The 17,965-nt window shown below is 44.6% G+C and overlaps 1 protein-coding gene across 1 annotated transcript in view; it reads right to left on the bottom strand.

The window, feature by feature from the left end:
- Window positions 1-17,965, bottom strand: part of Mccc2 (methylcrotonoyl-CoA carboxylase 2 (beta)) — a gene marked incomplete at its 5' end in the record, with an annotated part of 58,265 nt that overhangs the window by 10,068 nt on the left and 30,232 nt on the right. The window contains 6 exon segments of the mRNA XM_005413932.2: window positions 1,115-1,181; window positions 3,533-3,609; window positions 6,209-6,281; window positions 10,144-10,239; window positions 10,337-10,436; window positions 13,612-13,676. Coding sequence (XP_005413989.2) covers window positions 1,115-1,181; window positions 3,533-3,609; window positions 6,209-6,281; window positions 10,144-10,239; window positions 10,337-10,436; window positions 13,612-13,676 — 478 coding nt within the window.

The following is a 17,965-nucleotide window of genomic DNA, read 5'->3' as shown; positions in this document are numbered from 1 at the left end:
CCTCAGCCGGCTCTCAGAGCAGCTAGCACTGCTACAGCTAAGCTTCCAGACTCCCCGTGACTTCTCTCACACCCTAGACACCCAAATATTAGTTCTCTTCAAGAGGGAATGCTTATCCCATCCCCTCCCCACTCCTCTCTCTGTGGATGTTCTGCCTTCAAACAAAAAGAGGGAAGCCTTTGGCTTTCGACTCCTCCCTCACCATAAAAACAACTGTACAAGCATGCTCCTTTTCTTCCTTTATTCCTATCTCTGTGGAAAAACCCAGAATTTCACGAAGACTACCCTTGAGCCTTCTCTCTAGAATGTTCCTATCTATTCCCACAGCTTTAAATACATGCACATTCTGGTAATGCCTGCATTTTTCTCCCCAGCTAAGATACCTCTTCTATGCCCAAGATTTATTTAGGGGCAAATGGGTATCTCACAGGTCCCTCAGATGCAGTCTTGCAAAACTGAACTCAGCCTCTGCTTTCTGGCCAAAACACAGCCAAAACAAAACAAAATGAAAAAGCAGGCATCTCCCAGGTACCATGTTTAACTTACTGGTGGTGAGTGATCATCAAAAAGTGGATCCCTGGATTAAATTTCAGAGTTCTTTTAATCTGCACTTGTACATGGGCTGCCATCTAGACACAACCTCTCTTTAAAATTCATCTAATTGAGTATCTTAAAGCTGAGCAGACACAGGAAGAAGATGTTCTTACGCCAGTTCTATTTGAGGCCCTGCTCACTGCCTGAGCCAACTCACCCTGCTCAGGAAGGCCTGACGGAGCCCACCACTGACTGAGGGCCCCTCCGTCCCCTGAACTGCAGGCAATCACATGTGACTTAGAAGATGGGGAAAGAGTCCTCTGCTTGCCGACATATCTGACATAGTGCCTCTCTGTCACACACAGTACGAAACACAAACAAACAGAGCAGACAATCACAGAACTCAGAAAAGAGAACTCTAGAGCTGGAAGAGACTCAAAACTCACTCCATCCACCATGAAAAGGTTAGGTGTGGGACATGACATCCACAGAGGTGACAGACTCATATTGGTCATTACATTCCTCGGGGTCAAAAAGTATAATTAGCTCAATAATACACATCACCAAACTGATTTCTCACCAGTAATGTTCTGGAGGAACAGCAGAGGAATATTTCTTTGGCAGCACAGCTGGATGAAGTGAGCACCCTATAAATAAATATGAATTTTTTTTTAAAGGAGAATTAGGCCCATAATCATTGTGCACCCTATAAAAACCGTAATTCAGGTCAAAGAAGGAAGGAATAACTTGCCTGACGGTGTGACCATCTACCAACAGTAACAGCTGTACACCATGTTCTACTGTGAGCGGGACGTGTGTGGCTGCAGTTTGCACTATACTTATTTTGCCCAAATGCTTATGTAGTCAGCAGCATATGGCTATCGAGAGCTCCTGTGTCAGAGATGAAGTCAGTTTCTAACGTTCCAAACAGCAAGGGAAACCAGAAGAAAACCCTCCTGCCCATGAGAACTGCCGGACTTTGCTAGTTCTCCACTTGAGAAGAGGTAGAATATAAACCATTCTAGGATATCAAGGATGACATTTACATTCTGAAGACCATGCGAAATTCCTTCATGCATCAAGATTATAGTGAAATACATCTTTCTTACCAAAGTACATTCCCCAATAAATATGATTTTTAGGTTAGGCTGAGTGTTAGAGATCTTCTAGTCTTGAGTTTAGAAAAGTATTTATTGATCCAAAAATGTGACTATTCTTTCCCTATCTTCTAAAGATCACGTGAGCAAGAATTCTTATAAACCATTTCCTTTATGATTACTCTGTTTGCAGATGCCTTACCTAGAAAGGCCTTGGCAGCTACTAAATTGCCAAGTAACTGTTCAACCTCAATGTGACTGTGTTTACAGAAATGAGGAAATTGCATAAAGCTTTGGGGTTTATATCAACAAATGAAATGTCAAGATTGGGCCAAACAAATCCTCCTGAGTTTATTTGCACTAAGCCTATAGATACAATCAGGTAGTTTGTCTGGCCTCAGCCTAATAGAGAAATCTGTTGAAATAAGTGTACTATATATTCATTAAAAGTTATTATTTCAGAACCAGGTGTGGTGGCACACACTTATAATGCCAGCACTTGGGAGGCTGAGGCAGGAGAACTGCCATGAGGTCAAGGCCAGCCTGGACTACATAGTGAGTTCAAGGCCAGCCCGAACTATATAAGGAGATCTATTGCAAAAACAAAAACAAGTAATTATTTCTGGAAATATTTACTATTTTGAGAAACCCTCAGTATACACTACTAGATCAAAAGAAGCAAAACCTCTCTATATAGTGGTGCCTCGGCTCAATGAATTTAATTCATTCCACAATTCTGGTCACACACAAAGCTGGATGAGGACTGATCAAATTCAATGGTTAGATTCCATGTTGACCTTATGGGGAAATTTGATTCCATTCTCATCCAATATGCTCTGTAACCAGAATCATGCAGAGAATTAAGTTTGTGAACTAAGGTACCACTGCAATATCTATTTCTTTTTTTTTTTTTTTATACCGGGAATTGAACTCAGGACCTTGTACTTGCCAGGCAGGTGCTGTGCCACTGAGCTATATCCCTGGCTGTTTCTTTTTTTAAAGAAAAAACTAAAGAACCATAATAAGTTGTTACTAAAAATTCTTTGTAATGTGATTATGGGTGATTTTTATTTTTACTTCTTTGTTTTCACTTTATAGTTGAGCCAGCAGAATTAATAATAGTAAAGTATAGAAACTTTAGTGGGGGGTACCAGGAATCGAACTCATGGCCTTGCACTTGCCAGGCAGGCACTGTGCTGCTGAGCTATATTCCCAGCCCCTTAGAAACTTTCACTGATAAAATATTTCACCAAAGACAAATTCTTCCTCAATTAGGGTATGAAAAAGCTTAACTACCTGTTACTTGCATCAATAAGGGACAGTTTATTTATTGAAAAGGAAAGACAGGACTAAAACATCTGCTTCTTAATAAATCAAATATTAAGCTCAACGATATTCAGGAACTTCCTCTTAAAGCTAGAACACTAGTAATAAAGACCTACTACCTTCCCATTTACAAAAAGTAACGATAAAGTTAAAGGGATGACGGGGTGGAAGGAACAAACAGCTCACACCCCACAGCACCTGAGCAGGAAAGCTGAACCCCACTAGTACAGCACCGCCGGAGGAGGAGACCCTTTCTGGACGAAGGTTCCGCACCTTCTCAGAACACGTGCATGTCCTCTCGAGCAATTTTAACTCAGGTATCTCGTAAGAATTCTCCTAAAGCAAGTATATTTGGCTTTTTGATAGTGCTGCGGATAGTTCATATTGCTGTAAATCACCAAAAGAACTTCCCCACACTCACACACACAGACACACACACACACACAGTGCTCTGGAAAGGTGTCTGCTTAAACATTATAAAGTTTTCATGCAGTAAATTTTAATCCATTACTTGATCTTTACAAATCAATGTTAGATTAAAACTGAAAATCTTGGAACATTTTAACAGTACTTGCCTTTTTTGCAGATTCAGAAAACAGAACTCCATTGTTTCCAATGACACCTACTGGATATCCAAATATTCGAGCAAATCCTCAAAAAAAAAAAAATTCAAAAGAAAAATTTCAGAGGGCTTTTAATTCACAACAGAAGCATATTTACACATCCTTTAATTTCAGATCAAAGTTTAGAATGTAAAAATTCTATCCAGAGCATCAAATGGCTCATGTCACAATTTATTAAGTTCTAAAGTACCAGAATCTGATTTTTAAAATTTTTTATTCTTTTGTTTCTCAGAAGGGTCATGTTACACACTTTCCATCTGCTGTTGACTGCTTGCTCTGGTTAGATGACTGGTAAGCCTGCCATCCCCTCATTCCTCTAATGTGCATCTCAGTGCGGCACACACCAGACACCAAAGGCACAGAGCCACGCAGAGGGCCAAGGTCAGAGCTACTAACCAGCCTGACTGAAACTGCCCATGTAACAACAGGCCTTTGAAATTAAACAAAAAGATTAACTCAGCAAAACTAATTTTAAAAAAAAAGAAAAAGCGAGAACAGTCAAGCCTGGAAGTAACAAGGGTTAAAGCAAGAAATCCAGTTAAACCTAGAGGAATGGATTGCTCTGCTTTTATTTTCTGTGCATTCGAATCTGCTTCTTTCTCCTTTCACAAATGTCATTTATATGTTGTCTATACCTCCAAGGCCACCCCAAACACCTGCCCTCCGCCGTGAGGAGAGGAAGAGGGGGGCAAGAAGGAAAGAGGAAATAGTTACATTGTGAGGCAGGTATTTTGGGTGTACTTATTTTACAAATCACAAAAGCTTGATTAGGAGACCTCCCGAGGGCTTAGCCACAAGCCTACTTCTACCTAGGAACATGTGCTGTGTACTCGGAGCTCAAGCCTGAGGCCTTGGGCCCTGCGAGAGCGGGCCACAGATGGCCGGCAGAAGTCCCTGTCCGAGGCCAGTGGCTCCACTCCAGCCGCACAGTGCACCCCGGACACAAAGCCAGCACCCAAAGCACCACAGGAGGAAAACAGGCGGGGGTTTTTGCCAACAGGACAAACCGGGATGCTCAATTTTTAAAGATGTGCTTTTGTTCTTTACTCCAGCTTCATCTTGAAATATTATTTCTTTAAGTCATCATGTTTATGTATTAAGGTGGTAAAACAGAACACAGACTAGATGGCCACCGAGATTTCTCTTTGTCCTTCAGGCCTGAGGTCCCGGCTGAAAGCCTGTGGTGCACATCCACTCACAGAGGCAATTCCAAAGTTGCTGACAGCCCTGCCCACCCACAGAGCCTCAGACCCGGCCTAAGACCTCCCCTGTAGTCACTGTCCCCTGCCAACACTCGGACATCCCAGCCCTGGGGGCACCAGGCACAAGCTTTCTGACAAGGGCTTCACTTGACTAGCGACCCGTGGAGGGAAGGTCTTCACCAACTGGTGGATCCAAACACAAAATCGCCCTTCCAAGAAAGTACAGTGCGAGGAGCAGCAGGAAGTGCTCACAAACTCCCAGGGGCCCTGGAGCCACAGAGAATTCCACACCATCACCCTTTCTGCCTTCTCCTCCTCTCTCCCTCCCCTCACCCCAAACTTATTTGAATTCTGGGATAGGCAAGCAGAGCTGGAGGACACTGGATATGCTCCTGGTACTTGGGGGTACAAAGGTGTCACAAGTCTTGTAGCAAGTACTAGGCAGACGTAAAAGTTGATGACAAGAACCCCCCCATCCATCTTTAGAGAAAGCAGAAAAGCTTCGACTTGTTTTAAATCGCTACACAATAAGGGTTACATCCTGCACTGTCTAATAACAAATCCTGTCCATATATCAACCAAAAAGCTTTTAATCACTTAAACACCTAAACACAAAAACATAAATTCTACTCCCAGTGTGAACCTTTCTCTTGCTCACAAATCAAGCTAGGAGAAAGTGCCGAGATTTATCTGGAGCCTCAATGTACATTTGTGATATGGATTTTGGAGCTACTTCTTCTTTTCCTGTTGTGATATGTCACCTTCACAATAACAACTGTATTTTTAAGCTTTTTATGGCCAACTAAAATTCACAATATTTGTTCTGCCTTTGTGCCCAGGAGGATTATAGAGTCTAGCATCTGCTTGAAACATTTTCTTTGAAGGCTGACACACTTAATACTTTAGACAAAAAAACTGACTTTTAGAAACATTATTTTGTTTTCCCAGATATGCACCCTGTCCCGTGCTCTCAATCTGGCATTTGCTTGGATCAGCTTGAGACCTACAGAGACCATCAGCAGGTTCAACTCACCCTCCATCCTTCAGGAAAGCTGTAACAACACACAAAATCTCCCAAAGAACAAAGGAGATAATGCTGAAATTTTCAAAGTAATCAGTTACCCGAAGAAACAAAAAGAACTACAAATATTTTCCACCAACTGTACTAACAACCTTTTTATATAACGCCACAGGTAAGGGCCCATCACACAGCACCGAGCTGACCTCATCTTAAATTCTCTGAATGCATGAAGCCACTCAGCTACAAACAGTTTTTATGAAACAGCTCCTTAGAAAACTGACTCATACATTTCTAGTGTTCTAAATAACATAGTTCATGCCAAGTACATCAAAGCCTTGAGACAAAAGACCACTTATCTCTAAAGCAGTAGAAAATGTTTATATTTTCAATTCTTCACTTTCATACCTGTGACTAATGTATCTCCATAAAAGGCTTTGAACTCATTGAATCTGCTTCCATCCACAATTCGAGCAATGACCTAAGAAGTAAAATGAAAGTTCCTGAGAAATTATATTATAAAAGCATTTTCACATTAAAATTATTTGTAAGGCAAATAATTCACAATGACATTGTTACTTGCACAAAATTTCACACTACACAGCTGGGTGAAGTGGTACATGCCTGTAATCACAGCACTTCGGAGGCTGAGGCAGGAGGACCACTGTCAGTTCGAGGCCAGCCTGGACTGAACTACATAGTGAGACCCTGTCTCAAAACACACACACACACAATTTCACCCTACACAGAAAATCTTCCTAGAATTTCACTTGATGTGCAGAGCTACTGTCCTGCAGTCATTCTGGGCTCAGAGTTTACACTGCACTATAGAAGCAAGAGCATCACCTTGCATGCAAGAAAAGCAGCAGAGGAGGCTGGTGGCAAGGACTCGCGCTTGCAGAGAGAGGCGTTCAGAGATTCAGAGAGCAGGGCCCAGCTAGACCTGGAGTCAGAAGACATTGGCTCCAGGCAAAGGTATCCCACATGACCCGGGTATACCAGAGTAAGTCATCTAACCCATCTGAGTCTCAGCTTTCACTTCTGGAAGCTGAACCAGCTAGAGCGCTATGACAAATGAGTAGGACAGGAACTAATAAAATAATGCTAAGCTGAAGAACCAGCTAGGACTCCCAACCCCCCCCCCTTGGAAACTGGTCCTAAAATCCTCTGAACCTGTCTCCTCACTTATTAAACAAACAACTTAAAGATGCTAACTAAAGCATGCTGACTGGCTCTTGTTAAAGAGCAGTTTTCTTGCTCTCCACCCCTCGTGTGTGTGTGTGTGTGTGTGTGTGTGTGTGTGTGTGTGTGTGTGTTACCAGGGATTGAACTCAGGCCCTTTGCACTGACCTATATTCCAAGCCTTTTCTATTTTTTGAGACAGGGCCTTGCTAGGTCACTAAGTTACCCAGGTTGGGCTCAACTTTAGGATGCTCCTGTCTCTGCCTCCCCAGATGTGTGTGACCACACCCAGCTCAAAAGGTAGCTATTATTAAACCCTCAATAAATGCTCAATGATCTTGAGTCTAGTACACATGAAGGTACATCGACATTCATTGTTAATCTAAAATGAGTAGAAATGAGGCTGAAGCAGGTGGACTGCCACAAGTTCAAGGCCAGCCTGGGCTACAAAGTGAGTTCAAGGCCACCCTGAACTACATGGCAAGACCCTATCTCAAAAAACTACTAAATAAATAAATAAATAAAAATAAATAAATAAAAGGTGTAGAAATAACAGAGTTTATCCCTGCAGCTCACTACCACACGCTAGCACTGCTTCAAGGGAGCACCTACTTACCACACACAAGATTCTGAGTCCAATCCCCAGAACACATACAAAAAAGAATCACAAGCATGAAATCCATTCAAAACTTCTCCAAAACTATTTTAGGCCTACCTCTCACTTTCCTCTACAGCTCATATTTCTTTTTTTTTTTTTTGATACTGAGACTCAAACTCAAGACCTGGCACTTGCCAGGTAATCACTTGTGCCACTGAGCTATACCCCTGGCCCCATACTTCCTTTTTCAATCAAAGCCTCCTTTTATAAGATGCAAAGGCTGAAGGATGAGTGGACACTTCCCAATGTCTTTCTCTGCATAAAATAAAGCTTACTTTGAATTATTTTGCAGTTGTTTTCTTAAATATGGGAATACTACAATTATGTGTTTTAGATGCTACGGGCTTCAAAACTGAAGCTTTTAATGATCAACATGCAACAGCCACCCTTCCTCCACACGAAGACAAAGCCACCCAAAAGGTGACAGCAACCTTGGGCCACCAACTGTAAAGCCACTTCAAGTCTTCCTTCCAGTTGACATCATCCTCCCACTGAAAATATATCCACTCACCTTTATGAGAACCTACACTGCAGGACCACATAGATAATCTGCTACCACTCCCATTTCTAGAAGCAGAAAACAATACTTTGAGAGGTTAAATCCCAGGAGTCTGTCTAGAGCACTAAAGGACAATCTATGGCACATGCTTTAGTTGTTTTCATCTTAAAACAAAAGATGTTAATGTATGAGTTGTTTGCTCTGAACTGAAACCTCAGGTTAAATTGCAGTATTGGCACTTTGCCATAAATAAGTGGGCTTGGGGTTGCAGTTTGACACTCATCTCTGAAAGGTCTGCCATCGCTGCTCCAGGGAAAAAGGGTCAGAACCCAGGTTTTCCAGCTATGAATACAATGCCAGCTATAGCTCCATACGCTATCAAGAACACTGTACAAAGCTCATTTGCTATTACAGAAAAATACAGTAAATTATAATCACAGTGATGAGTATGAAGCAGAAAAAGCAGTCTAAATTACTACTTAAGAAGGCAAGAGTCACAGGGTGTGGTGGCGCATGCCGGTAATCCCAGCTGCTCAGAAGACTCAAGTGGGAAGATTGCAAGTTTGAGGCCAGCTTGGGAAACTCAGCAATACCATGTCTCAAAAATAAAACTAAAAATGGCTAGGGGCATAGCTCAGTGGTAGAATCCCCCTGAAATCAATCACAGGATCAGAAAAAAAAAAAAAAAAATATATATAAATGTATGTCTTTATATATGTATTATGTATATGTATGATATATATATATATGTGTGAGGGTATGCAGCTCAGAATGCTTGCCTAGTGTGTGCAAGGCTCTAACTTAGATCACCAGCACTGGGAAGTGGGGTGGAGGGGGGCAGTGACTATCTCAACTACATAAAAAAGTATACAGCTATCGCCTGTTATCCATGGAGGATTAGTTCTACGATTCCCCATAGCAAAACCTGCAGATGCTCAAGTCTCTTATATGAAATAGTGCAGTATTTGCATATAACCTATGGTACATCCTCCCTTATAGTTTAAGTAGTATCTAGATTACTCAAAATGCCTAAATACAGGGCCAGGGATGTAGCTCAACAGCACAGTGCCTGCCTGGTAAGTGTGAGGCCGTGAGTTCAATTCCTGACACTCAAAAAAGAGAAAAACCTAAATACAATGTAAATACTATGGAAATAATTGTTATACTATTTGTTGGGAAAGATCTCTCCAGAAAAGAGTCTATACATGTTCAGTATAGGTGTAATTTTTCTTAGAAAATAGTTCGACCTGTGGTTGCTTGAATCCATAAATGCAGAATGGAGAGCCAACTCTGTTTGTTTATCTGTCTGTCTATCTGTCTGTCTATCTATCTACCTCTCTAAAACATTTGTTGTTTTCTCTGTATGGCAGAATTATAAACAATTTTCTTTTTTTTGTATTTTCTATTTTTCACAACTAGTACATCATAGTGTTATAGTCAAGGAGGAAAAGTAACAAAGTACTAAAGCTGATAGCAACTAATCTACAATTAAGATAATTTCATACTTTAAAGAGTATTTTGCCAGCTATGGATACTGAATGGAACAAAAGCCTACATACTGTCTATCAACACTACTGATAGTGCTGATATTCAGAAGAGTCCGTCAGAAATCCATAACCATAGCAACATCTTTGACTGTAATCAAATGTAGTCTTCACTAATGTCATATTGATCTAGAAAGGTATATTTTCTTCTTTCAACAACTTATTGATATTTCATCCACTTCTCAAAATAAGAACACTGAAAACAAAAGCCCAAAATGTTGTGAAACTGCCCTACGTAGTTCCTAATGTCCACGGGAACATGGGTCTACAAGCAAACCAGGCCGCGCTGCGCAATGAAGAACTTCCCAGTACTAAGGAACGTTCCCCTTTCCTCCCAGCGTTTACTGCGCAGCGCTGGTTCCTCCCATCTTCCCGCACCCGTCGCACAGCTGTTCCTCCTCACGCAGACGTCATAGTGACCTTCGCTGTGACTGGCAGTGAGTTCACAGCTCTCACACACCTCTCGGACATCAAAGCTCCTCTTCAGGTTGGCACCAACTATTCCGTACAGTTCATCGGCAGGAAACAAAGGCTCTTCGGAAGGCTCGAGAGTCACCTACGGAAATTCAGGAGAATCGCGTGAACCCGCTGAAAGACACGATTCAGGAGGCATGAGCCAGAGCGACTTTCGGGAAGAGGCACGCCCTGCTCACATCCAATTTCTTCTGGTAATTCAGGCTCCTCACGATCCTCCTTGCTAAGTGAAGGGCGTGGTGATCGTCCACAGCGTAGTGGTCAGTGACTCCCGACTTCCTACAGAGTAAAGCACAGTGGAATAACCAGCACAGGGAAAGGAGAGGACTTACACATCTTAAACCCCAAATCCTTCTCTTACCAAGGATGAGGAGGAACGCTACTATTTCCAAGACACTTTAATAAATGCCACTTTATTTGATCCTCCTAGTGTTCCTGGCAAAAGAGACGTAGCCTTGTTTTACCAAGGGGAAAACCTAGGACGAGTAGAGTAGCAGCTGCTTCAGAGTCCATGCCTTCTAGTTTCCAACCCTGGCCCTCTTCTGTCAGGCTGCAGGGGCTTGCTGCTGGGCTGCTGTTAAATGTGTGCCCTAGCCAGGTGAGGCAGTACACACCTGTAATCTCATCATTCCGGGAGGCTGAGGCAGGAGGATTGCAAGTCTGAGCCCAATCTGAACAACTCAGTAACTTCACAAGACATTGTCTTAAAATAAAAAATAAAATGGGTTGGGGGTGTAGCTCAGCAAAGCCCCTGGGTTCATACCCCTGACCTTGAACAGACCTGTATGGGTCCATGTGCTATCTGTCCAATAGCAGATGACACAGTCTCACGTTACAGTTAACAGTAGGAAATATTTGTTCCTACCCAGCTTCTGAACACGGCAACTCCCATACAGTCCCTTTTTGAGAGAACGATGAGCCCTCGCCTCACCAAGTCACACCCAGGTGTGGCCATCACAGGTAACAGAAAGGTTTGACTCTATCACCCCAGGGTAACAGGAAACCGGAAGTGAGCAGGTTGCTCTGGGACCAGGGCCTGGAACTTCTGTTCAGCTTCAAGTGCGAGGACTGAGGTATGGGCCCCTCTGGTAACGATTCTGTCCCAGTCAGAAGCCTTACTACCTCACATGCAGACGTACAGTGACTTTCTAATAGAGTAATTTTAGAAATTCATAAAGCCAGGAAAAAATTCTGGTTGAAAATATCAGCATGTTTGTTCACTGTGAGAGTAAGGACTGAGGTGCTTACTCCGGGCTGTGAGGCCTCATCCAGGGAAACAGTCCAACCCTTGGGAGACGCTTCTCAGCGTGGGGCTCTCGGGGGTCACAGCACCTCCCACTTCTGGACTGGGAGCTCCTAACCATGGAGATCATGTTCCTCCTCATTAGAGCCCTACAGTGCCTCAAAAATGCCAGACTCTTAGCTTCTCTAATTGAATATTTTTTATAACTTTTTTTTTCCCAGTTCTGGGGATGGAAGCGAGGGCCTCGCACATGCTAGGCAAGCATTCTGCCACTGAGCCACATTGCCAGCCCTTTTGTTTGTTGATTTGCTTGTGTTTGAGACGGGTCTTACAGTTGCCCAGGGTGGCCTGAACTTGTGATCTTCCTGCATCAGCCTCCCAAATGGCTGGCGTCAGAGGTATGCACGGCTGTATCTGGCCACTGCCCTGATGTTTCAAGAGCTTCACATGTAAGACCAGTTCTAACCACTGATTTCTTGCTATGCTGTAACTCAGTAAGAAACAGAAGCAGAAAGTAAATCCTTAAATACAATGCTTTCTTATAAAACCTGCCTAATATTTACCAAAACAGCAGGAGAGGGAATTCTTTCATAAAACACATATGTAAGTCTTTATATTAAATTAGCTCTTCAGGGTGACTAATCAGAGAAGTATAAATATGAATGTAAACAATCTGTGAGTAGTAAATTTTACATTATTTATTTTTAAAACACCATCCCCACCTAATCATTTTCCCATGATTTTAAATGGGTTACTATGAACGATAGTAACACCCATACCGAGTGTTCAGTACGTAACAGGAACTGCGCTCTAACACCTGAGCACACACCTGCCTCAGAGCCTTGGGCAGCCCGCCCCACTCCCAGGGGCAGCAAGTGACGCACACAGAAAACAAATCCTGGAATCACACCCCTACCCTGATACCCTGCTGACACCTTTACTTTTTTGTCTGAAGTTTAGAAAAATTAATACTCCTCAAATGCTTCCTCTCCTTCCCCTGATCGGCACCAGTCCACCCCGCCTTATGCCTCTACTCGCCCAGTTCCACTGCAGCCCGAGCTCCCTGATGGACACCCACCCCAGCCACAGGCCACTCGCAGGTCTCCTGAGGGTCCGTGAGTGCTCAGATACAGGGGGACCCCACACCACGAAGCACGTGTGCACACTGGAGAGCACTCAGCCGCTCTCAGGCTCTCCCTGGACGCCATCTCCACCTCAGCATCCCTTCACTGCTCTGCCTCTAGCCTCTACCTCTAAAGGTGGAAACACATGAGCATATTTTTCTTCTTTTTAGCTCATTCACTTATTTAGCTTTACACCTAATTAAACTATAAATGCCATCAGAAGGGACGACGTCTGATATCTTCCTGTCTTACTCAGGATGGTACCATCTATCCGTAACACAGAGTGGGAAGCATCGAATAAACACTGAGCCAGAGGCCCCACAAGCAACCCCTGAAAAGGCCTCGTAGGGGAGTGACAGGGAGGTGGAGCTGCTACCACCTTGCTGCTCTCCCTGGGCTCCCACAGGGTCCCCAAAAGCCACCTGCCACCTGGTTCACGCAGGACAGAGGACAGGCAGGTTTGCCACACATTCTAGGCTGCCTAACTCAGTGACCGGACTTACTGCACTTGCCATCTAGGATACAGTACCGGGCCTTCCTCGCTAATTGTACTGGGGAGAGCTCATGTGGTCCCACAGCTCTACCTCCGCCTCTACTCGGGCAATCCAGCCCTGACCTGGCCTCGTGCAGTCAATGCCTGCTCAGCCCCGCTACCCGGTCGCCCCACAGGCTCCTCTAACTCCTCAGTCCAAATGGATTGCAGATCCTCCTGCCCAGCCCCACCTCTGCTCCTGCGCCAGCTGCCTCTATCGAGTCCCCTTCCGGGATCTCTTATAGAAAAGCCATCAAAAAGGCCCTTAATCCCACCTCTAAAAAAACGCAGTGCCTGGCACATTACAGGAACCCAAGGGATGTTTGTTAACCCCATGAAAAGCTGTCTCTCCCATCCTTCTCAGCTAGAAGGGAAAGGTGATGAGTCTAGCTTAGAGCCGCAACTCCACAGTCCAAAGACTTGAACACAGAATAGCAAAAAGGTGAGCAAACACTGTGGTTTGGTCTGGCAAGTTTAGCGCTGGGAAAAAAATAACAGAAAACTTTTTGTAAACGAAATGGCAATCCTAAAGAGAAACAACAGTCGCTGTTTCACCTGCAGTGAAGATCAGCACCTCCAAGCTCCTCAGCAGATACCTCCTCGCCGGTGGCTGCTTTAACCTACAGGGATGAGAAGCACTGGTGAGTCGGGTGGGTCATGAGACACAAATGCTTCCCAAGGAGCACGCTCCCTACCTGACTGCACCTACACTGTCTCCCACCACGCCACAGAACACCGTGCTCACTCCAGCCGCTGGCAATCCAAGAGACTATCATCCCCAGTCTGCAGGTGAAAGATCTGAACCCAGACCCTAAGAACATGTCAGTGGCCCTGTGCAGGAGACGGAGACTGACTTGAGCCAGCTCGCTTCTGAGTCCTCCCACGCCTGACACCCGCAGGAAGCCGCTGCTGCTTCACGCTCCGCCCACTGCCCGGGTCCCCTGCACCTCTCGCCTCAGCTCCACAGCTGCCCCTGGAGCCCCCAGGCCCCCATCTTGTTTAATGCTGGCCTAGAAGACCAGTGCACTATGCTTACACTGCCAACACATCACCTGCCACACTGCAATTCAGTACCCTGCATGGATCGCTGGCGTCAGCTCCATACTGTGCGCTCCGTGGGGGAAGGAACTGATTTACCCACCTCTGACTACTCAGTTAGGTTGGAAATTCCAGTTACTATCCCCAATTCTACGTTATACCTCTAAGGTGAGAAAAAGTCTCCAAGACTGCCTAAATCTGAGAACCAGCAAAATGTAACCAAAAAGAAATCCACGTAATAAATCAAGAATGACTTAATTATAGCCTCAGAAATCGCAATAAGACAGAGACAAAAATCACTTAATGCTAAATGCTGAGCTGATTCCTTAAGAATTGTTTACTGATTCCTACTTCTTTGGTTGATTAATTTATTTCTTATTCACTCAAGAGTTTTTATTAACATAATGATCATTAAAATACAGCATAGAAATGATTTACTCACTACATCAAAAGTTCTTTCTTAAACAAAATATCTTTCCTCAGGGAGAGGTAATTAAAATTTTCACCTCCAATTACTCCACCTCCAGAAATCAATTACTGCTTCTCTTCTTTCCAAAAATTTCCATGTAAAATAACATTCAGTCCAGACAATAACTAATTATAAGAGGTGTCTTGATATTTAAAGTTGTAGAAAGGAATAAACAACAGACACACTGTATTTATTTTCAGGGATCTGACTAATGTTAACTGAAAAAACAAGGATATGTCATCAGTTAATATTTACTGAACACCCACATCATGATACTGTCATCATCGGTGCAAAGAAGATAAAAGAGAAAAATTAAAACAGCTCATTCTACTAAGTACCAAGCTGGGGATACAGATGAGACGGAAGCCCTAAAACTGATGTTCTGACTCCATGTTTTTCATCCACTGTAAGCTCCTCAGCATAATGGTAACTAAACCACTCACTGGGGGTAAAACCTCAAAGCCCGTCCTCGACTTATAGGGAAAACAAATGTCAGAGTTTACAATTCTCAAGAGGATGGGGGGCTGCTTGTTTTTGCACTAAACATGACCTTTTAGAGTCGACCACCGACTGCAGGCTGCCCGGGTGCTCAGGTGCTTCTAACACGGGAATTACACCTGAATCCACAACACAGACACTGCACCCTGGGACCGGCCCTGGCCAAACCCTTCCCTCCAAAGCACTTAGCATCAGTCCAGCACTTTGATGCTGCTTATCTCCCTAGTAGATGTTTGCAAATTTTAGTCATTTCTTTTATTCATTTTCTGATGAAAAATAAACACAAACTACTAAAAATGTGTGTAACTTTTACTAGGTACAGGAAAATTTTGAGCGCATTTTCCTTTCACTAACCAATAACAGCTATCACATATAGCAAAGGAAATGTTAATGGATAAGAACACTTCTAAGACGGCGCCTCAAGCTGGGGCCGCAGCTCAGCACTTGCCCAGCACGTGTGAGCCCCTGGTCCAATCAGTAGGATCATAAAAACAAAATCGCCCAGGCACCACAGCACACACCAGTAATCCCACCGCTTTGGGAGGCAGGCAGGAGGATTGCAAGTTCAAAGCCCATCTGGACAACTTAACAAGACCCTGCCTCAAAATGCTGAAAAAGTAAGAGGGTGCTGGGGATGTGGCTCAGTGGCAGAACCACCTGGGCTGGATTCCCAGTACTGCCCCTAAATAAACAAAACCAAAATCAAAACTACCCCTCTTCAGCCTTACCTTATCTTCAGTAAGTTCTTAAAAATTAATAGAACTGCTTAGAAATGCACTTGTTTTACAGCAAAGCATGAACTCTTTTTGAATCAAATCTGCATTAGTACAGTATTCCAAAGCCAAATTTGATTCTCTAATAGACCTTTGAAGTGATAAGCTTACCATAAAATCCACCATTTCCAATAACACAGTTCAGTGGCTTTTCCTGTAATTCACAAGGTTGTGCAACCATCACCACCAGCTCACTGCAGAACACCGCACTCTGTCAGAGGACACCGCATACTGGCTAGTGGTCACCCCGCCCCACCCCACCCCACCTGTGCGCACCTGCCCTGCCCCTGGCAACCACTCACCCACTCTCTGTCTCTGAGAATTTGCCTGTTCAGAAGTGATGTCATATAGTACCTGTCTGGCCAGGTATGCTGGCTCAAGCCTGTAGTCATAGCACTCTGGGAGGCTGAGGCAAGAGGACTACAAATTCAAGCCCAACCTGGGCACATTAGCAATTTAATGAGAGCCTGTCTTAAAATAAAAAAAAAAAAAACCAGCTGGAGATGTAGCTCCATGTAAAGGCCCTGGGTTCAATCCTTAGCATCACATAATAATAAATAAGCAATCATTTTTAAATATAAAAATAAAAAGGACTAGGTATGTAACTCAGTGCGAAGGCCCTTCAATCCCCAGTACATCACACACACACATACTCACACACACCTGGCATAAATCTGGGTCCATCCATGCTGCAGCCTGTCTCAGAACACCATTCCTTTCTACGCCTGAGTAAGACTCCACACATGCACTACAGGGCTCACTTTCTTTTCTCACCTCATGGACTGAGGTACTTCGCTGCCGGGTGCAGTGACCACCTGTGTCTCTATTCCTCCATGCCTGGGCAGGGCACAGGACACCATGGCACTGTTGCCACTGTCAGACACCAGCAAGGCCACCCAGGGCGCCCTGAAGGGCCCTGTGGTCGGATTTATGCTCTGGGGTCCCTCATTCTCTGGAAGTCTCAACCTTTCATGTGTGTTGGGTCTGTGATGCCTGAGTGGACAACAGGGTGGTTGGTCCCCTGCATTTCCTGGGGATGGGCCCGCGTCCAGGCTGCCCTGGCCTGCACCTGGCCCTGCTCCTCCTCCCCTCCCCCACCTGGCAACTGCTGCCACAGGCGTCCCCGAGGGGCACGGAGAGAGTGCAGGGAGAACCCGTGTCTCAGGGTGGAGCACGCATGACCATCACTGTCCCGGGTGTGTCCTCCAGCAGAGGACATGTGCAACGAGGGCGGTGTGTGAGCCCTGCATCCCTGACCCCACTGCCAGTTCACCCAGTGCAGAGGCTGCACCCCTGCACGGTACCAAGTCTGTCAGGGACAAGGCAGGCAAAGGGGTGTGCTAGGCCAGAGGAGCAGAAGATAACAAGGGCATTGTAAGAAAAAACCTGATCGTGATTCGGGAACACAGAAAAAAGGCAGCATCGAATAAAGGGAAATGCTCATACCTCACTTCCCTTCACAGCACTTTTGAGCAATATGGAGTCCCATATTTTTTATTTTGTACAGAGTTTACAAATAATATAGCAGGCTCTATCAGTGGTTCAGAAAGATTGCCAGAATGAGAAATTTAGAGCGTGCATATGTGTGTGTGTGTGTGTGTGTGTGTGTGTGTGTGTGTGTGTGTTACTAGGGGCTGAACCCAGGGCCTTTGCACCCAGCTCTTTTTAAATTATTTTTTATTTTGAGACAGGATTTCACTAAGTTGACCAAACTTGCAGTCCTCCTGCCTCAGCCTCCCAGAGTGTTGCCACAATATCTGGCTTATTTTTCATTCCTGAAAAATCTTTCTGAATAACTTATGCATTCAAAAGGCTCAAAAAAGCCAGGTGTGGTACTGCACACCTATAATCCCAGTTCTCAGGGTGCTGAGGCCGGAGAATTACTGCAAATTCAAGGCCAGCCTGGGCTACACAGTGAGTTCAAGCTCAAGGTAGAATACAGAGTGAGATCATGTCTCAAAACAACAACATAGGGGCGGGGAGCGCCGGTCTTCAGACCGGCAGCTCACTCCTGGCCTCGTAGGCCCCTGGAAGGAGGGCTTCTGGCACACAGGGAGCCATGGGCGGGGAGCGCCGGTCTTCCGGCTGGCTAGCTTCCTGCCTCGTAGGCTCCTGGAGGGAGGGTCCCCAG

Source organism: Chinchilla lanigera, unplaced genomic scaffold, assembly GCF_000276665.1.
Source record: "Chinchilla lanigera isolate Chin_1 unplaced genomic scaffold, ChiLan1.0 scaffold00174, whole genome shotgun sequence".
NCBI lineage: Eukaryota > Metazoa > Chordata > Mammalia > Rodentia > Chinchillidae > Chinchilla > Chinchilla lanigera.
This window is presented reverse-complemented; position numbering and strand designations above follow the sequence as displayed.